The 23,934-nt window shown below is 46.8% G+C and overlaps 1 protein-coding gene across 1 annotated transcript in view; it reads left to right on the top strand.

Annotated features, from left to right (window-relative positions):
- The window catches only part of zswim8 (zinc finger, SWIM-type containing 8), a 95,066-nt gene that overhangs the window by 1,229 nt on the left and 69,903 nt on the right, over window positions 1-23,934 (top strand). The window contains exons 2-3 of the mRNA XM_078428356.1: window positions 496-1,061; window positions 20,867-21,020. Of these exons, the coding sequence (XP_078284482.1) occupies window positions 884-1,061; window positions 20,867-21,020 (332 nt within the window). The 5' untranslated portion in view covers window positions 496-883. The remainder of the gene's footprint in view (window positions 1-495; window positions 1,062-20,866; window positions 21,021-23,934) is intronic.

Raw genomic sequence — 23,934 nt, 5'->3', positions numbered from 1 at the left:
CTCTCTCCCCCCTCTCTCTCCCCCCTCTCTCTCCCCCCCTCTCTCTCCCCCCCTCTCTCTCCCCCCTCTCTCCCCCCTCTCTCCCCCCTCTCTCCCCTTCCCCTCCCTCTCTCCCCTTCCCCTCCCTCTCTCCTCTTCTCCTCTCTCCCTTCTCCTCTCTCCCCCTTCCCCTCTCTCCCCCTTCTCCCTTCCCCTTCTCTCCCCTTCCCCTCCCTCTCTCCCCCCTTCCCCCTCCTTCCCCTTCCCCTGCCCCCCCTCCCTGCATGTTCGGTTTCCCAGTGCTCCTGAGAATGGCTGGCTGTGAGGATGTGTGGAGCAACAACAAACACCCCCCTCTCCCTCCTCCCTCAACAACAACTCTGCCCTGACCTACACAGGTCTGTCACCCTTGGCAGGGGGAGGGGGGCTTCGTTTACCCTTTTTAATTGTGTGTGTGTGTGTGTGTGTGTGTGTGTTATTAATTTAAGGTGACCATCTTTTCTTTCCTCTCCCAAGTGTTTCAGAGAGAGAGAGAGGGGAAGAACAAAAGGGGACAACACAGACCGGCTAGAACAACAAAAGAAGATTTCTCCCTCCTCATTCTGGGATCTTTCATTTTCCGGCAGCCGACTGGGATTTGTTGACCGGCTTATTTTTTTCTCTTCTGGAGAGGGATTGAAGATGGCACCTGATGAATGAGTATTTTTTTTCTCACTTAAAATGACACTTGGGGGCTGAGTCTTTGCCTCGACGTTTGCTTGAAGAAGTTGTGCGGCTTGCCGAGCGAGGCAGGGCTTGAGCCTGGGTCTTTTGTTACTGATTTGCTGTGTTTGTTCACGGCTTGGATTCCTCCACACCTCTGGCCACCTCCTTTGTTTTGCTTCCTCTCCGCGCTGCCAATGTGATGGAACTAATGTTTGCAGAGTGGGAGGATGGCGAGCGGTTCTCCTTCGAAGACAGCGACCGCTTTGAGGAGGATTCTCTCTGCTCCTTCATCTCTGAAGCCGAGAGCCTGTGCCAGAACTGGCGGGGATGGAGGAAGCAATCTGCTGGTCCAAATTCACCCACTGTTAAAATCAAAGGTGAGGCCAGTCTTTCTTCTCCACCTTCTGTGAAGTGTCAGGGTCAGAATAAATGTATTTGCCAAGCATGTGTACATACAAGGAGCTTGACTTGGTCTTTTGCTCACACGATGTACAGCAGACAATTAAAAATAAAACATTATAATTTTTAATATAATGTATAATATAATATGAAATATAATTATCGTTGACAGTTTTGTAATTTTGCAACTGAACTTGGCGTGAAGAGTTCAGGCTTCACTCTGATAAACGTGAGCACGTATTGGTTCTGTGGATGGACCTGCCATTTTTATCTCCAAAGTGTACCTGGCACAAACTTTACTCAGAAGAACATTTTTAATTAAATGTCTTGCCTTGACAGTAGAGTGGTTTCTAACATACAAAGCTTATCTCTAAGAGTAGAATGCGATATTATACCACTGTCGTCTTGAACTTCAATTGTCCAATCCTTTCACAAAACAGGAATAATTTGGCAGGTTTGGAGGTGTGCCGTCGATGTGATGTGCATTATTTATGTGGTCCATGTGTTCCTGAGAATTCTGCAGATTTATTATTCATTAGTCGTGTATTATCTCATTGTAATTGGGATGTTGTGTGAATGACTGACACTTGGTGCCATCCACAATTCCACCCTGCAAATTTATTTGCAGCCCCCCGTACGCTTTCAGTTGTACGAGCGTAACAAGAATGATCCCAGGAATGAGTGGGTTAACCTACGATGAGCGTTTGTCGGCACTGGGCCTGTACTCGCTGGAGTTTAGAGGAATGCGGGGGGGACCTCATTGAAACGCACAGAGTAGTGAAAGGCTTGGATAGAGTAGATGTGGAGAGCATGTTTCCATTAGTGGGAGAGTCTAGGACTAGAGGTCACAGCCTCAGAATTAAAGGGCTTTCTTTTAGAAAGGAGATGAGGAGGAATTTCTTTAGTCAGAGGGTGGTGAATCTGTGGAATTCTTTGCCACAGAAGGCTGTGGAGGCCAAGTCAGTGGATATTTTTAAGGCAGGGATGGATCGATTCTTGATTGGTGCGGGTGTCAGGGGTTCTGGGGAGAAGGCAGGAGAATAGGGTTAGGAGATAGAGAGAGAAATCACCCATGATTGAATGGCGGAGTAGACTTGATGGGCCAAATGGCCTAATTCTACTCCTATTCCTTATGACATGAACTAAATTGATATGCTTGTATTTGGTTAGTTACTACATGGTTTTTGTTAGTGGTAAGATGGGCGGCACGGTAGCGCAGCGGTAGAGTTGCTGCTTTACAGCGAATGCAGCGCCGGAGACTCAGGTTCGATCCTGACTACGGGTGCTGCACTGTAAGGAGTTTGTACGTTCTCCCCGTGACCTGCGTGGGTTTTCTCCGAGATCTTCGGTTTCCTCCCACACTCCAAAGACGTACAGGTATGTAGGTTAATTGGCTGGGTAAATGTAAAAATTGTCCCTAGTGGGTGTAGGATAGTGTTAATGTGCGGGGATCGCTGGGCGGCACGGACTTGGAGGGCCGAAAAGGCCTGTTTCCGGCTGTATATATATGATATGATATGATATGATATGATTTGCCTTTGGCAGTGGGAAGAAGGCAAATCTTACCCCTAACAAAAACCATGTAGTAACTAACCAAATACAAGCATATCAATTTAGTTCATGTCATAAGGAATAGGAGTGGTTATGTTGTGATATAAATTCATATTTTTCTTACTGGAAGCTTACTGACTCTTCCCAAAGATCTTGTTATTACCTTGTATGGCCCATGAAAAGGAATTCTTCCAAAATTCTCTTGATCTAATGCCGACTTTCCCAGAGTCCCACACAAGCTTTGCCACTGTACGTACTGTGTGTAGGAAGGAACTGCAGATGCTGGTTTACACCACAAAGATACACTCAAAATGCTGGAGTAACTCAGCGGGTCAGGCAGCATCTCTGGAGAGAAGGAATGGGTGACGTTTCAGTCGAGACACTTCTTCTGACTGAATGTCAGGAGAGAGGAAGTCTAGAGATATGGAAGGGTAAGGTGTGAAAATGACAGATCAAAGCAGACGATGCTAAAGGAAATTGTCCAATGGTTCATTGTACCAATGAGGCATACAATCAACAAAGTTAATGAGAAGGACAGTGAAACTGGTTGGAGAACTAGGGTGAGGGAGGGATGGAGAGAGGGAAAACAAGGGCTACTTGAAGTTAGAGAAATTTAATAGACAATAGGTGCAGGAGTAGGTCATTCGGCCCTTCGAGCCAGCACCGCCATTCAATGTGATCATGGCTGATCATTCTCAATCAGTACCTCGTTCCTGCCTTCTCCCCATACCCCCTGACTCCGCTAACCTTAAGAGCTCTATCTAGCTCTCTCTTGAATGCATTCAGAGAATTGGCCTCCACTACCTTCTGAGGCAGAGAATTCCACAGATTCACAACTCTCTGACTGAAAACGTTTTTCCTTATCTCCGTTCTAAATGGCCTACCCCTTATTCTTAAACTGTGGCTCCTTGTTCTGGACTCCCCCAACATTGGGAACATGTTTCCTGCCTCTAACGTGTCCAACCCCTTAATAATCTTATACGTTTCATACCTGTACTCTGAAGAAGGGTCTCGATAGCATCACATTTGGAAAGTGGTGAAATCATTGGACAAAGTCAGCATGGATTTACAAAAGGCAAATCATGTCTGACGAATCTTATAGAATTTTTCGAGGATGTAACTAATAGAGTGGATAAGGGAGAACCAGTCGATGTGTTATATCTGGACTTTCAGAAGGCCTTCGACAAGGTCCCACATAGGAGATTGGTGTACAAACTTAAAGCACACGGTATTGAGGGTTCAGTGTTAAGGTGGATAGAAAATTGGTTGGCGGACAGGAAGCAAAGAGTAGGAATAAACGGGTCCTTTTCGGAATGGCAGGCAGTGACTAGTGGGGTACCGCAAGGCTCAGTGCTGGGACCCCAGTTATTTACAGTGTATATTAATGATTTGGACGAGGGAATTGAATGCAACATCTCTACGTTTGCGGATGACACGAAGCTGGGTGGCAGTGTTAGCTGCGAGGAGGATGCTAGGAGGCTGCAGAGTGACTTGGATAGATTAGGCGAGTGGGCAAATGCATGGCAGATGCAATATAATGTGGATAAATGTGAGGTTATCCACTTTGGCGGCAAGAACAAGAAAGCAGAGTATTACCTGAATGGTGAACGATAAGGAGAAGGGGAGATGCAACGTGACCTGGGTGTCATGGTGCACCAGTCATTGAAAGCAAGCATGCAGGTGCAGCAGGCAGTGAAGAAAGCGAATGGTATGTTGGCATTCATAGCAAGAGGATTTGAGTTTAGGAGCAGGGAGGTTCTACTGCAGTTGTACAGGGCCTTGGTGAGACCGCACCTGGAGTATTGTGTGCAGTTTTGGTCTCCTAATCTGAGGAAAGACGTTCTTGCCTTAGAGGGAGTACAGAGAAGGTTCACTAGATTGATCACTGGGATGGCGGGACTTTCATATGAAGAAAGACTGGATAGACTAGGCTTGTACTCGCTGGAATTTAGAAGACTGAGGGGGGATCTTATAGAAACGTATAAAATTCTTAAGGGGTTGGAGAGGCTAGATGCGGGAAGATTGTTCCCGATGTTGGGGGAGTCCAGAACCAGGGGTCACAGCTTAAGGATAAGGGGGAAGTCTTTTAGGACCGAGATGAGAAAACATTTCTTCACACAGAGAGTGGTGAGTCTGTGGAATTCTCTGCCACAGAAGGTAGTTGAGGCCAGTTCATTGGCTATATTTAAGAGGGAGTTAGATGTGGCCCTTTTTGCTAAAGGGATCAGGGGGTATGGAGAGAAGGCAGGTACAGGTTACTGAGCTGGATGATCAGCCATGATCATATTGAATGGCGGTGCAGACTCGAAGGGCCGAATGGCCTACTCCTGCACCTATTTTCTATGTTTCTATGTTTCTATGTTTCTAAGATGCTGCCTGACCCGCTGAGTTACTCCAACATTTTGTGTCTACGTTTAATATTCATACCCCTGGGTTGTAAGCTGCCCAATATGAGTTGGTGTACCTCCAATTTAAGCTGCACCTCACTCTGAGTGTAAGCTGACCTACTCTGCCTCCCTGTTCTGGGATCCCTCCATTTTTAACAATTCCCCTTGTTTTCAGTTTGGTCGATCTCCACACAAACATCACCGGGCCTTCACCCCCTTGGGATCTTTGCCCACCTCCACGTCTGACCACATAGAACAGTTCAGCACAGGAATGGTGCCTTCGGCCCACGATGTTTGTGCCGAACATGTTACCAAGTTAAACCGACCTCATCTGCCTGTACATGATCCAAACCCCTCTATTCCCTGCACCTCCATCTAACTATCTAGCAATACCTCTTAAATGCCGCTAACATTTGTGGGTCCACCACCATCCCTGGCAGTGTGTTCCAGGCCCCCACCTCTCGATGTGTAATAATAATTAAACAAAACTTGCCCTGCACATCTTCATTGAACATCTCCCTCGTTCGTACCTTGTAGCCATGCTCTCTCTCTCTCTCTCTCTCTCTCTCTCTCTCTCTCTCTCTCTCTCTCTCTCTCTCTCTCTCTCTCTCTCTCTCTCTCTCTCTCTCGAGTTTGACATTTCCAACTTGGCACAAAGGCTCTGATTGTCTACCCTGTCTGTGACCCTCACAATTTTATAAACTTCTCTCGAGCCTCCCCTCAACCTCTGACATTCCAGAGAAACTAATCCAAGTCTGTCCAACCTCTCCCTGTTGCTGAACCTCTGTAATTCAGCAAGCATTAGGGTAAACCTCTGCCCCCTCTCCAAAGCCTCCACATCTTTCCAGTGATGAATGGGGTGACCAGAACTGCACACAATACTCTAAATAATAGCAGAGATGTATTGATTTAATTACTTGCCCTCAACCTCTTGGGCCAAAGCTCAGGCATTTCCTCCTTAAACCAGCCATTCCATTCCCATTTCCTCTAAAGACTGTCCATTAACATCTACCCCTTTGAGCCTTTGGTGACATCCTAATGTCGCCAGTTGTCAAATGTTGTTACCGCATCTGTGGAGCACCACGAGATGTTTCTCAGTATAAATGCAAGGACCTACACTTGCTATTTCTTTAACTGAATATAAAATTGCTTTGTAGCCATTTGGGCAACCATCCCTGACCGACAGTTTTGAATTAAGATGGTGGCGGAGAGGAGAGGTCTGGTTCCGACCGGCACTGAGAAACCCGGGACTGTTTCACGCCACAATTTGTACCGCATTCGGTGACTGAGAGAGATAGTAAAAGTACAGAATCTAAGGGAGAATCTATTTGGGCAACTCTTAAAGCAGCAGTTTTCAGAATGACTTGCAATGTGGTGTCAGAAGTATATTTTTGACTGAAGAAAGGTCTCGACCCAAAATGTCACCCATTCCTTCTCACCAGAGATGCTGCCTGTTACTCCAGCATTTTGTGTCTATCTTCGGTTTAAACCAGCATCTGCAGTTCCTTCCTGCACATATATATTTTTGTTTACTTGGGCAACTTCTCAAGGCAGCTTTCTGTTGGTGTGACCTGCAATGTGTTCTTAGAAGTATACCTTTTTTAAAACTGCATAGTTCCTGTACAACTTACATCTGTTTGAGGTTCACGTACGTCTTGGTTAGCTGGTTCTTTCTGTATGATGTGTCCGGGGTGAATATCACGTTGTTGTGGTCGTTGGTGCGTGTGAGACATTGACTATATTTTGTTGGCCACGCACAATATTGAACTTTTGATGCATCTCTGGAGAGAACGAATGGGTGCCGTTTTGGTTCGAGACTATTCTGCTCCTGAAACGTTGTTCATTCCTTCTCTCCAGAGATGCTGCCTGCCCTGCTGAGTTACTCCAGCATTTTAGAAGGATGAGAGGAGATCTTATCGAAACGTTTAAGATTATTAAGGGGTTGGACACGTTAGAGGCAGGAAACATGTTCCCAATGTTGGGGGAGTCCAGAACAAGGGGCCACAGTTTAAGAATAAGGGGTAGGCCATTTTTATTACTGAGATGAGGAAAAACTTTTTCAGTCAGAGTTGTGAATCTGTGGAATTCTCTGCCTCAGAAGGCAGTGGAGGCCAATTCTTTGAATGCATTCAAGAGAGAGCTGGATAGAGCTCTTAAGGATAGCGGAGTCAGGGGGTATGGGGAGAAGGCAGGAACGGGGTACTGATTGAGAATGATCAGCCATGATCACATGGAATGGCGGTGCTGGCTCGAAGGGCCGAATGGCCTCCTCCTGCACCTATTGTCTATTGTCTATTTTACGTATCTTTAGTGTAAACACATTGAACTTTTTAAAGCTGATTTTCCAATGAACATACAGTGTATATCTTCATCCTCTGTGGATCATCTCTCCGAACATGGGAGAATGGGAGAGGGACTTTATCATAAGTAGAATCCAGCCACTACAACTCTGTGGAGAAGCGAACAGTACAGTAGGAGTCTTGTTTCCATTCATAGCATTTATTTCATGAAGTGTGTAGGATTGTAGAGGTGCACCAATGCAATGAGACACAAAGTTGGAGAATTAAACGTGAATTGTCCAAATATCACACACAGTTATGGATGGTTTAGTTCTGGGAAATATGCACCTTTCTTTAGTTCTACAGAAGTTCATTTTTAACCTGTTGGAATAATATCAAAGCCATTTTTTAATTTGAAGGTTTGATTTTGAAAAGGTCACACAAGGTTAGTTGTGGCCATATGTAATTGGGGTTATGTTGATTCAACCTAAATCCTTGCAGTGGAATGTGTCTGAGCAGAGATTTAAAAAAAAAGGTAGGCTGGTTCCTCCAAATGTTGGTAGGTATTAAAGTTCCCAAAACCACCAATAAAGCATGGCACAGTGGCGCAGCGGTAGAGTTGTTGCCACGCAACGCCAGAGAAGCAGGTTCGATCCTGACTACGGGTGTTGTCTGTACGGAGTTTGCACGTTCTCCCCGTGACCTGCGTGGGTTTCCTCCCACATTCCAAAGACGTACAGGTTTGTGGGTTAATAGGCTTGGTATCATTGTAAATTGTCCCGTGTGTGCGTTTGTAGATAGTGTTAATGTGCGGGGATCGCTGGTCATTTTGTACAGACTTCTCCCTGGTGAAGCTACTTCCAAAATAAAAATACACCTAAATCCTTCGAACCTTTGAAGATAGACACAGAATGCTGGAGTAACTCAACGGGACGGGCAGCATCTCTGGAGAGAAGGAATGGGTGACGTTTTGGGTCGAGACCCTTCTCCTCCAGAGATGTTGCCTGTCCCGCTGAGTTACTCCAGCATTTTGTGTCTATCTTCGGCTTAAACCAGCATTTCCTTCCTACACTTCTTCCAAACCCACGATGGGTGAGCTCGTATTTAGGCAGCTAGGCTCTGCACATAAACTGCAGGTGTCCAGCCCTCCCTGTGGCTGGGAATGTGGGCATGCTGCCTTGTCAAGCAAACAGTGGGTTTGAACAGCTGAATCAGAATAGTGGAGAGCAACGGAGATGCACAAATTCAACGCCAGCACCAAGTACCTGGATGTGTTGATGGAACCTCCAATTCTACAAGACAAGAACCGGGAAGGTCGACACAAATACAGGAGTATCGCAACGGGTCTGACTGCATCTCCAGAGAGAAGGAATGGGTGACATTTTGGATCGAGACCCTTCTTCAGACCTGAAACGTCACCTCATCCTTCTCTCCAGAGATGTTGTCAGTCCCACTGAGTTATTCCAGCTCAAAGGCATGTGAAATTATGCCATCTAATTTGGTGTTTTCTCTCGATTACCGATGGTCCACTTGCTGATAGTCTCCCCACCAATACCATGAACAAGCGTGAATAGAGTACAAAGTGGCATTTTTCATATCATGTAACCAAGTCCTTTATTTAAAAAAAAATTCCAACCCAACCTAAAGTTTAAATACTGCGTAGGAGGGATGTGCGGATGCTGGTTTAAATCGAAGGTAGACTCAAAAAGCTGGAGTAACTCAGCGGGACTGCAGCAGGCAGTGAAGAAAGCGAATGGTATGTTGGCATTCATAGTGAGGGGATTTGAGTATAGGAGCAGGGAGGTTCTGCTGCAGTTGTACAGGGCATTGGTGAGACCACACCTGGAGTATTGCGTACAGTTTTGGTCTCCTAATCTGAGGAAAGACATTCTTGCCATAGAGGAAGTACAGAGAAGGTTCACCAGATTGATTCCTATGATGGCAGGACTTTCATATGAAGAAAGACTGGATAGACTCGGCTTGTACTCGCTGGAATTTTGAAGATTGAGGGGGGATCTTATAGAAACGTACAAAAATTTTAAGGGGTTGGACAGGCTAGATGCAGGAAGATTGTTCCCGATGTTGGGGAAGTCCAGAACAAGGGGTCACAGTTTAAGGATAAGGGGGAAATCTTTTAGGACCGAGATGAGAAAGTTTTTTTTCACACAGAGAGTGGTGAATCTGTGGAATTCTCTGCCACAGAAGGTAGTTGAGGCCAGTTCATTGGCTATATTTAAGAGGGAGTTAGATGTGGCCCTTGTGGTTAAAGGGGTCAGGGGGTATGGAGAGAAGGCAGGTACGGGATACTGAGTTGGATGATCAGCCATGATCATATTGAATGGCGGTGCAGGCTCGAAGGGCCGAATGGCCTACTCCTGCACCTATTTTCTATGTTCCTAAGGATCTCGACCCAAAACGTCGAGATATTTCTTTCTCCAGAGATACTGCCTGTCCCGCTGAGTTACTCCAGCATTTTGTGTTTAAATACTGCGTGGTATGTGTTGAATTTGATAGTGGGAATCCAATTGAATTATTTATTGCAATGGGCGACCTATTTTAGGAATAGCACCCTTCAATAGAATATATTGTTTAAGATGATGGTAAATGGCAGGGGTTTGGTTCGAAACTCAATCTGTTTGACATATTCTTTGGAAAATGGCAGGAGAGGCAGCAGATGCTGGAAGCTGGAGCAAAACACAAAGTGCTGGAGGAACTCGGTGGGTCAGGCAGCATCTGTGGAAGGGATGGATAGACATTATTCTGAGTAGACGCCCCTCCCTCTGGGCTGGAGAAGTGGGGGGGAAGTGGGACTGTGTGGGGCCCTGTGTGTGTGTTGAGGGTAAGGCAAGTGGGAGAGATGGGCAGACAAACCTAGGGATTGAGCTGTTGCTGCTACAGTCATTTTAGTTTAGTTTAGAGATACAGCGTGGAACAGGCCCTTCGACTCACCGGGTCTACGCCGCCCAGCGATCCCCACACATCAACACTATCCTACACACACTAGGGACAGTTTACATTTATACCAAGCCAATTAACCTACAAACCTGTACGTCTTTGGAGTGTGAGAGGAAACTGAAGATCTCGGAGAAAACCCACGCAGGTCACGGGGAGAACGTACAAACTCCGTACAGACGGCGCCCGCAGTCAGGATCGAACATGGATCTCCAGTGCTGTGAGGCAGCAACTCTACCGCTGCGCCACTGTGCCGCACTTGCAGGAGATGAGTTGATCAAAGGCCCTTTAGTTTAGTTTAGAGATACAGTGCAGAAACAGGTCCTTCGGCCCAACGGGTCCGCGCCGACCAGCGATCCCCGCACATTAACACTATCCTACACCCACTAGGGACAATTTTTACATTTATCCTAAGCCAATTAACCTACATACCTGTACGTCTTTGGAGTGTGGGCGGAAACTGAAGATCTCGGAGAAAACCCACGCAGGTCACGGGGGGAGCGTACAAACTCCGTACAGACGGCGCCCGTAGTCAGGATCGAACCCGATTCTACGGCGTTGCATTCGCTGTAAGGCAGCAACTCTACCGCTGCGCCACCCTTTTGGGAGATGCGATGTTGATCAAAGACCCATGTTGCACTTTCAGGCAGATGTGAAAGCTCACAAGTTGTGCTGTCTACCTCTGAAGTTCCTGTCAATATTTATCTCTGAATTATTGTCACTAACACAATTTGGAATGTTGCATGCAGTTTTGGTCACCCCATTACAGGAAGGATGTGGAGGCTTTGGAAAGAGAGGGTGCAGAGGAGGTTTGCCAGAATGCTTCCTGGATTAGAGGGTAGATGCTACAGGGAGAGGTTGGACAGACTTGGATTGCGGGCTCCACCTGTCCCTGGTCATTGGTGCCGGCTCTGATCTGTCACCTGGTACCTTTTCAAACCCTCTAGTTTTCCTCTCCCCCTGACTCTCAGTCTGAAAAAAGGTCTCCACCTGAAACATCATCTATTCTTTCTCTCCAGAGATGCTGCCTGTCCCGCTGAGTTACTCCAGCATTTTCATAAGGCCATAAAGTATAGGAGTACAATGAGGCCATTCGGCCCATCAAGTCTACTCCGCCATTCAATCATGGGTCCTTCAGTGTAGACCAGTATCTGTGGTTCCTTCCCACACACTGCAGTTCCAATACTTTGCTTAGTTTTGCTGCTCAGGAATCTAGCATGCAATGTTTTTTTACCCTGTTTGCTGGAGTTTATTTGAGAGATCAGAAGGGCACTCTGAGCATACTGGTGTGTTTCAGGCCTTATCTGTGATCGTTAAACCCTGTAATCACACGCAGGTTTTGAAACTTCTGTCTGTGTTGGAAGCTTCTGCTTTCTAATGCCAGGGATTCGTTGACATTAGGCAGAGCTTGGTTCTAACGTTTAGGTAAACTGAAACATTTATCTTTCTATAAATTTGAACCACTTCCAGCCCCGCCCCATTTTTGTCATGATAGAAACATAGAAAATAGGTGCAGAGGGAGGCCATTTGGCCCTTTGAGCCAGCACCGCCATTCATTGTGATCATGGCTGATCATCCACAATCAGTAACCCGTGCCTGCCTTCTCCCCACACCCCTTGATTCCGCTAGCCCCTAGAGTTCTATCTAACTCTCTTTTAAATCCATCCAGTGAATTGTCCCCCACTGCCCTCTGTGGCAGAGAATTCCACAAATTCAAAACTCTCTGGGTGAAAAAGTGTTTTCTCACCTCAGTTTTAAATGGTCTCCCCTTTATTCTTAGACTGTGTGGCCCCCGGTTCTGGACTCCCCCAACATTGGGAACATTTTTCCTGCATCTAGCTTGTCCAGTCCATTTATAATTTTATACGTCTCTATAAGATCCCCTCTCATCCTTCTAAACTCCAGTGAATACAAGCCCAGCCTTTCCATTCTTTCCAATCTAATGATTTAGTACTAAGTGCGTCTTCTTCTTGGGTTTGAGGCAGCAGAGGTTATGTAACGCCCTCCAGGCGCTGTAGCCAGTGCAATGTGCTGTTGTCAAGGGCCGTGAGGTCTACCCCTCCACCAGGGGGACGGAGGACAGTGCAGTCGGACATGCCGTGCCGCGCTGTTTGCTGGTCTGCTCCACACACGCAGGCTGCTGATGGATGCAACCCCCAACGATGCATGTTGGCGTTGAACTGGCCGACCCCTGTGCGGAGCCAGTTCAGGGCGACCCACTCTTTGCGGGGCGTGTCCGAGCCGGGTGGGGCTGTGGTGTTCGGTGCGGCAGTGAATTGAGGAGGTGGCGATGTCTGTTCCCAGCTGGTTCTCCATGCTCCTAGTATGTTGAAACCGGAGCCACAGAGGGTCGCTGCATGACGGGAGAAAAGGCGACGAGATGACAGGCGTTGAGGTCTCAGTTGCTGTGGATCCTGGGCGAGGTGGTGCAGAGGATGTTTGGTGTCCGATGGGGCCTTGCACATCAGCCTATGAGTGAAGAACTCTCTGCGAAGCTTTGTGGGTGCGATACCTGCGAGCACCGGCAGGAGATCTGTTGGAGTAGGGAACAGAGGCAGTACTAAGTGCTATTCACACGTTGCTCATCGAATCCTGCCCTGTTCATTTTAAAATGCATTCCATGTATTCAAGACCATTCATACCCCTTTGGCCAAGATACACCAAAGAAATCACACTCTTGGGTTGCCTCACAGTTTGGTTTGGGAACAGCTCTGCTCAAGAGCGCAAGCAACTGCAGAAAGTTGTGGATGTAACCCAGTTCACCAGAGGGACCAGACTGTCCACTGTTAACTTAAGAAGGCAGCATCTCATCTAGGATCACCTCTATTACCTTCAGCAGCACAGCGGGTAGAGCTGCTGCTTCACAGTGCCAGAGACCTGGACTTGATCCTTGAGTTTTCTCCAGGTTTCTCCAGTGTTTCTCCAGGTTTCTCCAGGTGCACCGGTTTCTTCCCACATCCCAAAGACGTGCAGGTTTGCAGGTAGATTGGCCTCTGTAAATTGCTGCTGGTGTGTAGCGAGTGGATGCGAAATTGGGGTAATGTAGAACTAGTGTGAATAGGTGATCTCTGGTCGGTGTGGACTCGGTGGGCTGAAGGGCCTGTTTCCGTGCTGTATCTCGAAACTAAACTCAACTAGACTCCATCTACACTTCATGCTTCACACTTCAGTGAATCGGGAAAGCAGCCAATATACTCAGCCACCTTCCCCACCCCCCTCATTCCTCCTCCTCCTCCCACTCCTGTTGGGAAGAAGGTTCAGACGCAGCACCAGACTCAGGAACAGCTTCATCCCCTCTGTTACCAGGCTTCTGAATCGTCCTTCCAAAGACTGGGATGTAGTCCTGATCCACAGACCACGTTCCTGCCAACCACTCTTTCTGTGTGTGCACGTGTGTGTGTATGTATGTAGAAAAATAAAAAATTCCCCCCCAAATCCCCTTCAACCTATGCCTTCCAATTTTGATAACCCTACCAAGGGAAAAGAGATTGCGATCCTACCTCCCCAATCTGTGTCTCCTGCTATTTTATATTCCAGCATCTGCTCCTCTCTTGGCCTCCTGTGCTCCAATGGATATGAGGCCTACCTATCTAATCTACTCCCATAACTGCACAGTCCTCCAATCCAGACAACATTCTGGTGTTGAGGGGAAAAATGGTTGGGATTTAAGAGTTAGACAGCGATGGCAGATTTAGATTTAGATTTAGAGATACAGCGCGGAAACAGGCCCTTCGGCCCACCGAGTCCGCGTCACCCAGCGATCCCCGCACATTAACACTATCCTACACACACTAGGGACAATTTTTACATTTGCCCAGCCAATTAACCTACATACCTGAACGTCTTTGGAGTGTGGGAGGAAACCGAAGATCTCGGAGAAAACCCACGCAGGTCACGGGGAGAACGTACAAACTCCGTACAGACGGCGCCCGTAGTCAGGATCGAACCCGGGTCTCCGGCACTGCATTCGCTGTAAGGCAGCAACTCTACCGCTGCGCCACCGTGCCGCACAAGACTGGTTAGCACGCATAAAAGCTTTTCACTGTACCTCGGTACACGTGACAATAAACTGAACTGAGATCCCTCGTCTTTTTCGCCCTCTTGATCTTGACTATTTTGGAAATGGATATTTCCCTTGATGAACATTAATAAAATGCCCTTATTGCTGAAGCACTAATCATCACTTTACCTGCTCATTGTTGTTTTGAGGAGTCAACTACCCAGTTGCTCAGCTTTTTACCGATGGGGAAAGAAACAAGGCGGAAAGCGGGAAAGATTGTATGCCAATTAGTCAAACATCTGCCGTGGGGAAAATGCTGGAGTTCTTTAAGGAAGTAACAGCAGGATGTTTAGAAAGTCATGAAGCAACCTACAGAGCGGGACAGGCAGCATCTCTGGAGAGAAGGAATGGGTGACGTTTCAGACTGAAGAAGGGTCTCGACCCGAAATGTCACCCATTTCTTCTCTCCCGAGATGCTGCCTGTCCCGCTGAGTTACTCCAGCATTCTGTGTCTACCTTCGATTTAAGCCAGCGTTTGCAGTTCTTTCCTACACGAGCAGAATTGATGTGGTTTTATTAAATCGAGGTGAATCTCGAGGTTGGGGAGGTTCGAAGCAGAGTGGACAAAGAGGAGCTGGCCAATGCAATGGGCGTGGGTTCCCAGAGTAGTCATGGGTTTGCGGGAGGGTTGGGATGTTATTGGGGTGGATAGGAGATTGACTACCTAACGGAACACAGAAGGGCAGGGTAAATGGCCACTTTAGGTCTGACAGTCAGTCACAAAGATAGATGCTGGAGCCTCCACTCTTGGCAATCTGTGTCAATGGTTTCAGTGAAGGATGGGTTAGGGGCAGCTCCAGTTTGCTGTTATAGAGCGACACAGCATGGGAACAGGCCCTTCGGCCCAACTTGCCCGCACTGGCCAACATCTACACTAGTCCCACCTGCCTGCGTTTGGCCCATATCCCTACAAACCTGCGCTGTCCATGCTGTTGATACAAAGGTGGGCAGGTGGGCAGGTTGTGAGGAGGCAGCAAAGGTGTGTAGGTCAGGGAAGTGAATGTACCAGAGGTTAGCAGGTGCAACGTGGGATCATCTACATTGGAAGGAACTATGAGAAAGCAAATGTGTTATTTAAATGGTGTGAGACTACAAAGCATGTTGGCACAGCAGGACAAGGGGGTTCCTGGAACACTAACATTGCTCCTCTTGTTCCTTATTTCCTGATGGAGGGATATACCTTGAACCTTTGTCCCTTTAGATTGGCTCTGCTGGAAAGATCCATGAAGTTACAGGAGATGTCGGCAGATTTATTTGTTGTAATGTAATTTTTACACTTGTTTCCAGATCGTTATATTTAACCCCACAAACATGTTCATGTCATACCTTGTCCTGTTGCCCAAGTTGGCAGACTGGACTAGTCTCATTTGTCCCATCGCTCTCAGAACCCTTCCGACCCAGATACCTGTTCAAAATGTTTTTTGTATTTTTATATTTTGCTTTGATACATTTGCTTGTTTCAGAAGGCACTATAATTTTCATCCTGTTTTAAAGCAATTTCACCTCAGCCAATTAACCTACATACCTGTACATCTTTGGAGTGTGGGTGGAAACCGGAGCACCCGGTGAAAACCCACGCAGGTCACGGGGGGAACGTACAAACTCCGTACAGACAGCAGCCGAAGTCAGGATCAAACTCGGATCTCTGGCGCTCCAAGGCAGCAGCTCGACCGTTGTGCCACTGTGTTCCTTGTGTCTCCTGCCTTAGTTTGAAATGCCAGGGGGCCTATTTTTGCTGTAAGGTGCTGTATAAATGATTTTAAAAAGTCACAAAGTGCTGGAGTAAATCGGCATCCTTGGAGAACATGGATAGGTGAAGTTTCAAGTCATGACCCTTCTTCAAACGTTTTTTGTACATCTTCCTTATTTCTACACTATAAATGGACCAACTTGGTCTGGGAGTATGTTTGTAACTACTGTCAGTGGCTGTCTCCTGATGTAGTGATGTTTCACCAAGTGTTAGTTGATTATAATCTCCACAGGTTTATCAAAGAAGCCATCAAAACCTGATTAGCATAGTTATTCAATTGTAATAATGCCATCTGCTCCCGATGAATTCAAACTGGTTTTTACATCAAACAATGGCGCACTCCACTTCGCCTGAACCATCTAAATGAGAGGATAGGAAACTGGAGCAAAGAGTTTGCCCGTGCAACAGGGTGGCACACACACACTCGGGCAATTTTACATCTCTACCAAGCCAATTAACCCACAAAACCTGTACGTCTTTGGAGTGTGGGAGGAAACCGGAGATCTTATCGAAACATGTAAAATTATTAAGGGGTTGGACACGTTAGAGGCAGGAAACATGTTCCCAATGTTGGGGGAGTCCAGAACAAGGGGGCCACAGTTTAAGAATAAGGGGTAGGCCATTTAGAACTGAGATGAGGAAAAACTTTTTCAGTCAGAGAGTTGTGAATCTGTGGAATTCTCTGCCTCAGAAGGCAGTGGAGGCCAATTGAATGCATTCCAGAGAGAGCCGGATAGAGCTCTTAAGGATAGCGGAGTCAGGGGGTATGGGGAGAAGGCAGGAACGGGGTACTGATTAAGAATGATCAGTCATGATCACATTGAATGGCGGTGCTGGCTCGAAGGGCCGAATGGCCTCCTCCTGCACCTATTGTCTATTGTCTATCTCAGAGAAAACCCACGCAGGTCACGGGGAGAACGTACAAACTCCGTACACAGCACCCATAGTCGGGATCTGACCCAGGCCACCGTGCCGCCCAACCTTTGTGTCTGTCTTTGGATTAAACCAGCCTCCTGTCTCTGTTGGCCCATCCACACCTGAGTGAATAGATCCCAGGGCTTTGTCTTGCTTCTCATGGTAGAGAATTATTCACCATCCAACTCTCCAACTAAAACTGTGTTCACGTTTTTATCATGTGGAGCTGTAAGGAAATACATGCACGATTCAAGGCTTCAGATCAATGAATGGAGAAAGCACATGGTGAGGTGCACAAACAACTCTGGAAAAAAGCAAAATACAAGTAAAATGATCAATAAAGTGACAATACAAAATCACAGGCCTCTTGCCTCTCTGCATCAGCAGGGGGAGTGGTTAGGTGACATGTTGGGTCATCCCCTGCTCACCTGAAACGTCACCTATCCATGTTCTCCACAGATGCTGCCTGACCCGCTGAGTTACTCCAGCACTTTTGTGGGCTCTTTTGTGCATCAAAGTTGTTGATGTGAAGCACAGAGTGCTGGAGTAACTCAGCGGGTCAGGCAGCATCTGTGGAGAACATGGATAGGTGACGTTTCACAGAGTGCTGGAGTAACTCAGCGGGTCAGGCAGCATCTCTGGAGAACATGGATAGGTGATGTTTCAGGTCGAGCACCTTCTGTCCTGAAATGTCAACTGTCCATTTACTCCACAGATTTAAAAAAAATCAAAATTAACTTTATTCAAGTAAAAAATATGTATCATCCAGGAACCGGGGCATTCCCTCCACAGATGCTGATTGACCCGCTGAGTTCCTCCAGCATTTTGTATTTTGCTCAAGATTCCAGCTTCTGCAGTGTTGACGGAATCTATTGTATCTGCTGTCTGAGGATCTCAATTTAATGCATCATCCCAACCTTGCTCTCTGTTAGCACTATAACCCTGGTTTTGGTCAGGGTAGGACAGAGTGATTGGCCAATACTGTGTGGACTGATGCTGACATGCAACTTCGGGTTTGTTTAATCCCCTCTGCTCCCACAAGCTGTGATTGTCCTTGGTTCACTAGTAGCCGTGAGATTGTCCTTGGTTCACTAATATCCGTGAGATTGTCCTAGGTTCACTAATAGCTGTGAGATTGTCCTTAGTTCACTAGTAGCCGTGAGATTGTCCTTGGTTCACTAGTATCGTGAGATTGTCCTTGGTTCACTAGTATCGTGAGATTGTCCTTGGTTCACTAGTATCGTGAGATTGTCCTTGGTTCACTAGTAGCTGTGAGATTGTCCTTGGTTCACTAGTAGCCGTGAGATTGTCCTTGGTTCACTAGTATCGTGAGATTGTCCTTGGTTCACTAGTAGCCGTGAGATTGTCCTTGGTTCACTAGTAGCCGTGAGATTGTCCTTGGTTCACTGGTAGCTGTGAGATTGTCCTTAGTTCACTAGTATCGTGAGATTGTCTGTGGTTCACTAGTAGCTGTGAGATTGTCCTTGGTTCGTTAGTATCGTGAGATTGTCCTTGGTTCACTAGTAGCCATGAGATTGTCCTTGGTTCACTAGTATCGTGGGATTGTCCTTGGTTCACTAGTATCGTGAGATTGTCCTTGGTTCACTAGTAGCCGTGTCGTGTCAAGGCATTGCCCTGGTCGCTGGTGAACTCCGTTAGCTCTGGAAAGCTTTTATCAATCTCCATTCACGGTGAAATAAAGAGTTAAAACATCATTCATTTCTTTGGAGGTTGCTTGCTCCATTCAACCCAAAGCCACTCAATGCACAGAAATAACTAGTGGGCGCAGTGAGGAGCGTTTTATGGCAGAGGTTATTTTTAGACGTGCACAGTATGACTGGTCCCCTCACATGTTTTTGCAATTTCAGTTCCAAGACGTGAGTGTGTGTGATCCAGGGTTCGTATGTTAGAGTGAGCTGTTTATATATTTGTCTGTGTGTCCGTCTGTGTGTGTCCACTGTGTGTGATTGTGGGTGTAAGAGTGAGTTGTTTATATATTTGTGTCTGCCTGTGTGTGTGGTGTGTGTGTGTGTGTCTGAGTGTGATTAAGGGTGTATATATAAGAGTGAGTTGTTTATATATTTGTGTGGGTGTGTGTGTGTGTGTGGTTGTTTGTGTCCGTGTGATTTAGGGGTATGTTTATGAGTGAGTTGCCTGTATATTTGTGTGAGTGTGTGCGATCGAGGGTTTATATATTATAGTGAGCTGTTTATATATTTGTGTGTGTGTCTGTGTCTGTCTCTGTGTGTGTGTGTATGTGTGTGCGTATGTGTGTCTGTGATTGAGGGTGTACATGTAAGAGTGAGTTGCTTATATATTTGTGTGTGGGTGTGTGTCTGTGATTTAGGGGTATGTTTATGAGTGAGTTGCCTGTATATTTGTGTGTGGGTGTGTGTGTGGGTGTGTGTGTGTGTGTGATTGTGTGTGTCCGTGTGATTTAGGGGTATGTTTATGAGTGAGTTGCCTGTATATTTGTGTGTGTGAGTGTGTGTGATCGAGGGTTTATATATTATAGGGAGCTGTTTATATATTTGTGTGTGTCCGCATCAAAGTGTGAAGAAGTGTCCTGGCTCAAGTGTTGCCTCTCCAATCCCTCCAGAGAGCAGCTCGACCCACTGAGTTACTCCAGCACTTTGTGTTTTTTTTGTGCATCAAAGTTGTTGATGTAAAGCAAATATTTCCATCGCAAAAAATATATATTGCCGTGATGTTTTCTAAAGTGCGAGGAGGCTTGGTTTATTGATGATACAGTGAAAAACTTAGTTTGTGTGCTGCCCAGTCAGATCACATCATACACAAGCACAATCAAATGGTGCATGAAGAAAGACAATAGACAATAGGTGCAGGAGGAGGCCATTCAGCCCATCGAGCCAGCACCGCCATTCAATGTGATCATGGCTGATCATTCTCAATCTGTACCCCGTTCCTGCCTTCTCCCCGTACCCCCTGACTCCGCTATCCTTAAGAGCTCTATCTAGCTCTCTCTTGAATGCATTCAGAGAACTGGCCTCCACTGCCTTCTGAGGCAGAGAATTCCACAGATTCACAACTCTCTGACTGAAAAAGTTTTTCCTCATCTCCGTTCTAAATGGCCTACCCCTTATTCTTAAACTGTGGCCCCTTGTTCTGGACTCCCCCAACATTGGGAACATGTTTCCTGCCTCTAACGTGTCCAACCCCTTAATAATCATATACGTTTCGATAAGATCTCCTCTCCTTCTAAATTCCAGTATATACAAGCCTAGTCGCTCCAGTCTTTCAACATATAACAGTCCCGCCATTCCGGGAATTAACCTAGTAAACCTACGCTGCACGCCCTCAATAGCAAGAATATCCTTCCTCAAATTTGGAGACCAAAACTGCACACAGTACTCCAGGTGTGGTCTCACTAGGGCCCTGTACAACTGCAGAAGGACCTCTTTGCTTCTATACTCAACTCCTCTTGTTATGAAGGCCAACATTCCATTGGCTTCCTTCACTGCCTGCTGTACCTGCATGCTTCCTTTCAGTGACTGATGCACTAGCAGGCAGAGCAAAGAGAAACAGAGCGGAGTGCAGAATGTAGTGTTGCAGCATGAAAGGGGTACAACTGTGGAGGATGTGCAGATAAATAAAAGTGCAAGGGCCATTATGGGGTGGGTTGGAGAAAGGAGACTACTCCTGGACCTCCAGAGATGACTGTTCTGTCTGATTACAGCAGGGAAGAACCTGTTCCTGTGTCTGGTCCTCGGGTCCTGACAACATTCTTGTAAATAGTCTCGGCCAACCTTCCCGTCTCAGTGGCATTTCTGGTAAAGACGAGGCTCGTTGTGTGACAATGTTCCTAATGCTGTGTAAATGTCAAGATGGCGTAATAATCCTGGTTGCAATCTCTTTGTCTGTTGTGCAGATGGCCAGGTTACCCCTCTGGTGGAGCTGTCTGCCAAGCAGGTAGCCCTGCACATTCCCTTCGAAGTGGTGGAGAAGGTTTACCCTCCGGTTCCTGAGCAGTTGCAGCTACGCATCGCCTTCTGGAGTTTCCCTGAGAACGAGGAAGACATCAGGTAATGAACCTCAAGCGCACCTCATCCCAACACAACAAGCCGGCTGTCTCTGAGCCCAGACCGTTACTGGGGTCAACGGTTTACGGGCCGTTTGTTTAACGGAGATTGAGGGGAGTTTTGAGACACGTAACCACCCTCAAGTAGTAAAGGCATTAAGTAAAAGATAATGTGCTGGAGGATGTGTGTGGGAAGGAACTGCAGATGCTGGTTTAAGCTGAAGACAGACACAAAATGCTGGAGTAACTCAGCGGGACAGGCAGCATCTCTGGAGAGAAGGAATGGGTGACGTTTTGGGTCGAGACCCTTCTTCAGACTGATGTCAAGGGGAGAGGGAGATACATAGATCAGGAAGTGTAAGGTGTGAAAACAGGACAAAGGGGATGGAGATCAAGGAAAATGTAGAATAGATTGTTGTTAGCTGGGAGAAGGTCAGAGACAGTCAGACTGGTCGGAAAACGGAAGGGGGAAGATTGGAGAGGGAGGGAAAGCAAGGGTTACTTGAAGTGGAGGTCAATGTTCATACCGCTGGGGTGTAAGCTGCCCAAACGAAGTATGAGGTGCTGCTCCTCCAATTTGTGCTGGGCCTCACTCTGACCGTGACACTCAGACAGAAAGGTTCGTGTGGGAATGGGAGAGGGAGTTAAAGTGTCCAGCAACCGGTAAAGTGCTGGAGGATCACAGTGGGTCAGGCAGCACCTGTGTGAAAGGGATGGACAGACGAACTTTCAGCCTCTGAAGAAGGATCCCAACCGGAAACATCGTCTGTCCACTCCCTCCACAGATGCTGCCTGACCCACTGAGTTCCTCCAGCATGTTGTGTTGCAGCCCTGGTTCAGCTGAAATGAAGGTTAGAAGGTGTTGGGTTTATGCAGTGAGCTAGCTGGGGAGATGCACACGTTCACGTCCTACACCACCCCAGTCTCCGTGGGGGTTGATCTCCTTTCACAGTGCATGTAGTCATGGAATGATACAACACAGTCCCAGGCCCTTCAGCACAACTCATCCATGCTGACCAAGATGTCCCTTCTATACTACTCCCACTTTCCCACGTTTGGCCAATATCCCTCCTAACCATGTACCTGTCCGAGTGTCTTTTAATGCTGTTGTTTGACCTGCCTCCACCACTCTGAGTGAAAATGTTGTTCCTCAGGTTCCTATTAAATCTTGGGTATTTATTCACAAAATGCTGGAGTAACTCAGCAGGTCAGGCAGCATCTCGGGAGAGAAGGAATGGGTGACGTTTCGGGTCGAGACCCTTCTTCAGATTTTCTGTCGACTTTGAAGAAGTTCTCCTCCTCTCTTCGACGAGAGTTTAGCAACATGCTCTCTCGTTGCTCTCCCTCTGTGATTATTTTGATTTCTCTTATTAAATCTTTCCCCTCTCGCCTTAAACCCATGCCCCTTGGTTCTTGATTCCCCTACTCTGGGTAAAAGACTGTTCACTCACTTGATCTATTCCCCTCGATAAGATCGCCCCTCGTCCTACTACGCTCCAAGGAATAAAATCCTAGCATGCCTGACTTCTCGTTAGAGCTCAGGCCCTCAAGCCCTGACAACACCCTCTGCTGCTTTGTCGAGCTTCCTCCTATTTCTCGTGCTGTTGTTTAACTTGTACTACCACGGCACGGTGGCGCAGCGATAGAGTTGCCGCCTCACAGCGCCAGAGACCCAGGTTCGATCCCGACTACGGGTGCTGTCTGTACGGAGTTTGTACGTTCTCCCCGTGACCTGCGTGGGTTTTCTCCGGGTGCTCCGGTTTCCTCCCGCTCTCCAAAGACGTGCAGGTTTGTAGGTTAATTGGCTTCGGTAAAAATTGTGAGTTGTCCCAAGTGTGTGTAGGATAGTGCAAGTGTAACGGGGAATGCTGGTTGGCGCAGATCAGATGGGCTGAAGGGCCTGTTTCCGCGCCGTATCTCAAAACTAAACTGAACCACTGCTTGTTCCACTATCTCCAGCACACACGTTGTCCACATGAAACAGCATTTGCCATTTCAAGAGTGTTTTATTGTCGTGTGTCCCAGATAGAACAATGACATTCTTACTTGCAGAAGCACAACACAATATGTAAACACAGTGCACTGTAAACAATATGATAAACGAGGAAAAAAAGACAGTTAAGTATGTGTGTGTATATATATATATATATATATATATACACACATTAGTCTGAAGAAGGGTCTCGACCTGAAACGTCACCCATGCCTTCTCTCCTGAGATGCTGCCTGACCTACTGAGTTACTCCAGCATTTTGTGAAATAAATACCTTCGATTTGTACCAGCATTTGCAGTTATTTTCTTACACACACGCACATATATACATACACACACGTACATACATATGCACATATATATTTTTGTTACTATATAAGCTAACAGTATGTTATATTTATGTATATAAAATAATGTTAGCATACATATATACGCACACGCACATACAAACACACACAAAATAATGTTAGTGTATATAGTGACAATAATAGTGCAAAAAGGCAAGCCCAATGCCCCCACGTTTATGTAGTTCAGAGCTTATTTGGAGGTAATAGGTTTAACGTGTTGTATGTTCATGTTTAACATGTTGTATGTTGGGCCATCCCAGCTTTGCCAGCCCAGCTGGGGGTTTACCTGACTGCCTAGTTTCAGCTACAGGAGCCGGCAGTAGCCTTGTTGGGGACCTCCAGTTGCACAAAACCTTCAGGCAGCCTTCACATTATGGATAGGTGACGTTTCACAGAGTGCTGGAGTAACTCAGCGGGTCAGGCAGCATCTGTGGAGAACATGGACAGGTACAAAGTGCTGGAGTAACTCAGCGGGTCAGGCAGCATCTCTGGAGAACATGGATAGGTGACGTTTCACAGAGTGCTGGAGTAACTCAGCGGGTCAGGCAGCATCTGTGGAGAACATGGATAGGTGACGT

The sequence above is a fragment of the Rhinoraja longicauda genome, chromosome 35 (genome assembly GCF_053455715.1).
Source record: "Rhinoraja longicauda isolate Sanriku21f chromosome 35, sRhiLon1.1, whole genome shotgun sequence".
In the NCBI taxonomy this organism is placed as follows: Eukaryota; Metazoa; Chordata; class Chondrichthyes; order Rajiformes; family Arhynchobatidae; genus Rhinoraja; species Rhinoraja longicauda.
The sequence above is the reverse complement of the archived record's forward strand: the minus strand, read 5'-3'. Positions and strand labels throughout refer to the sequence as shown.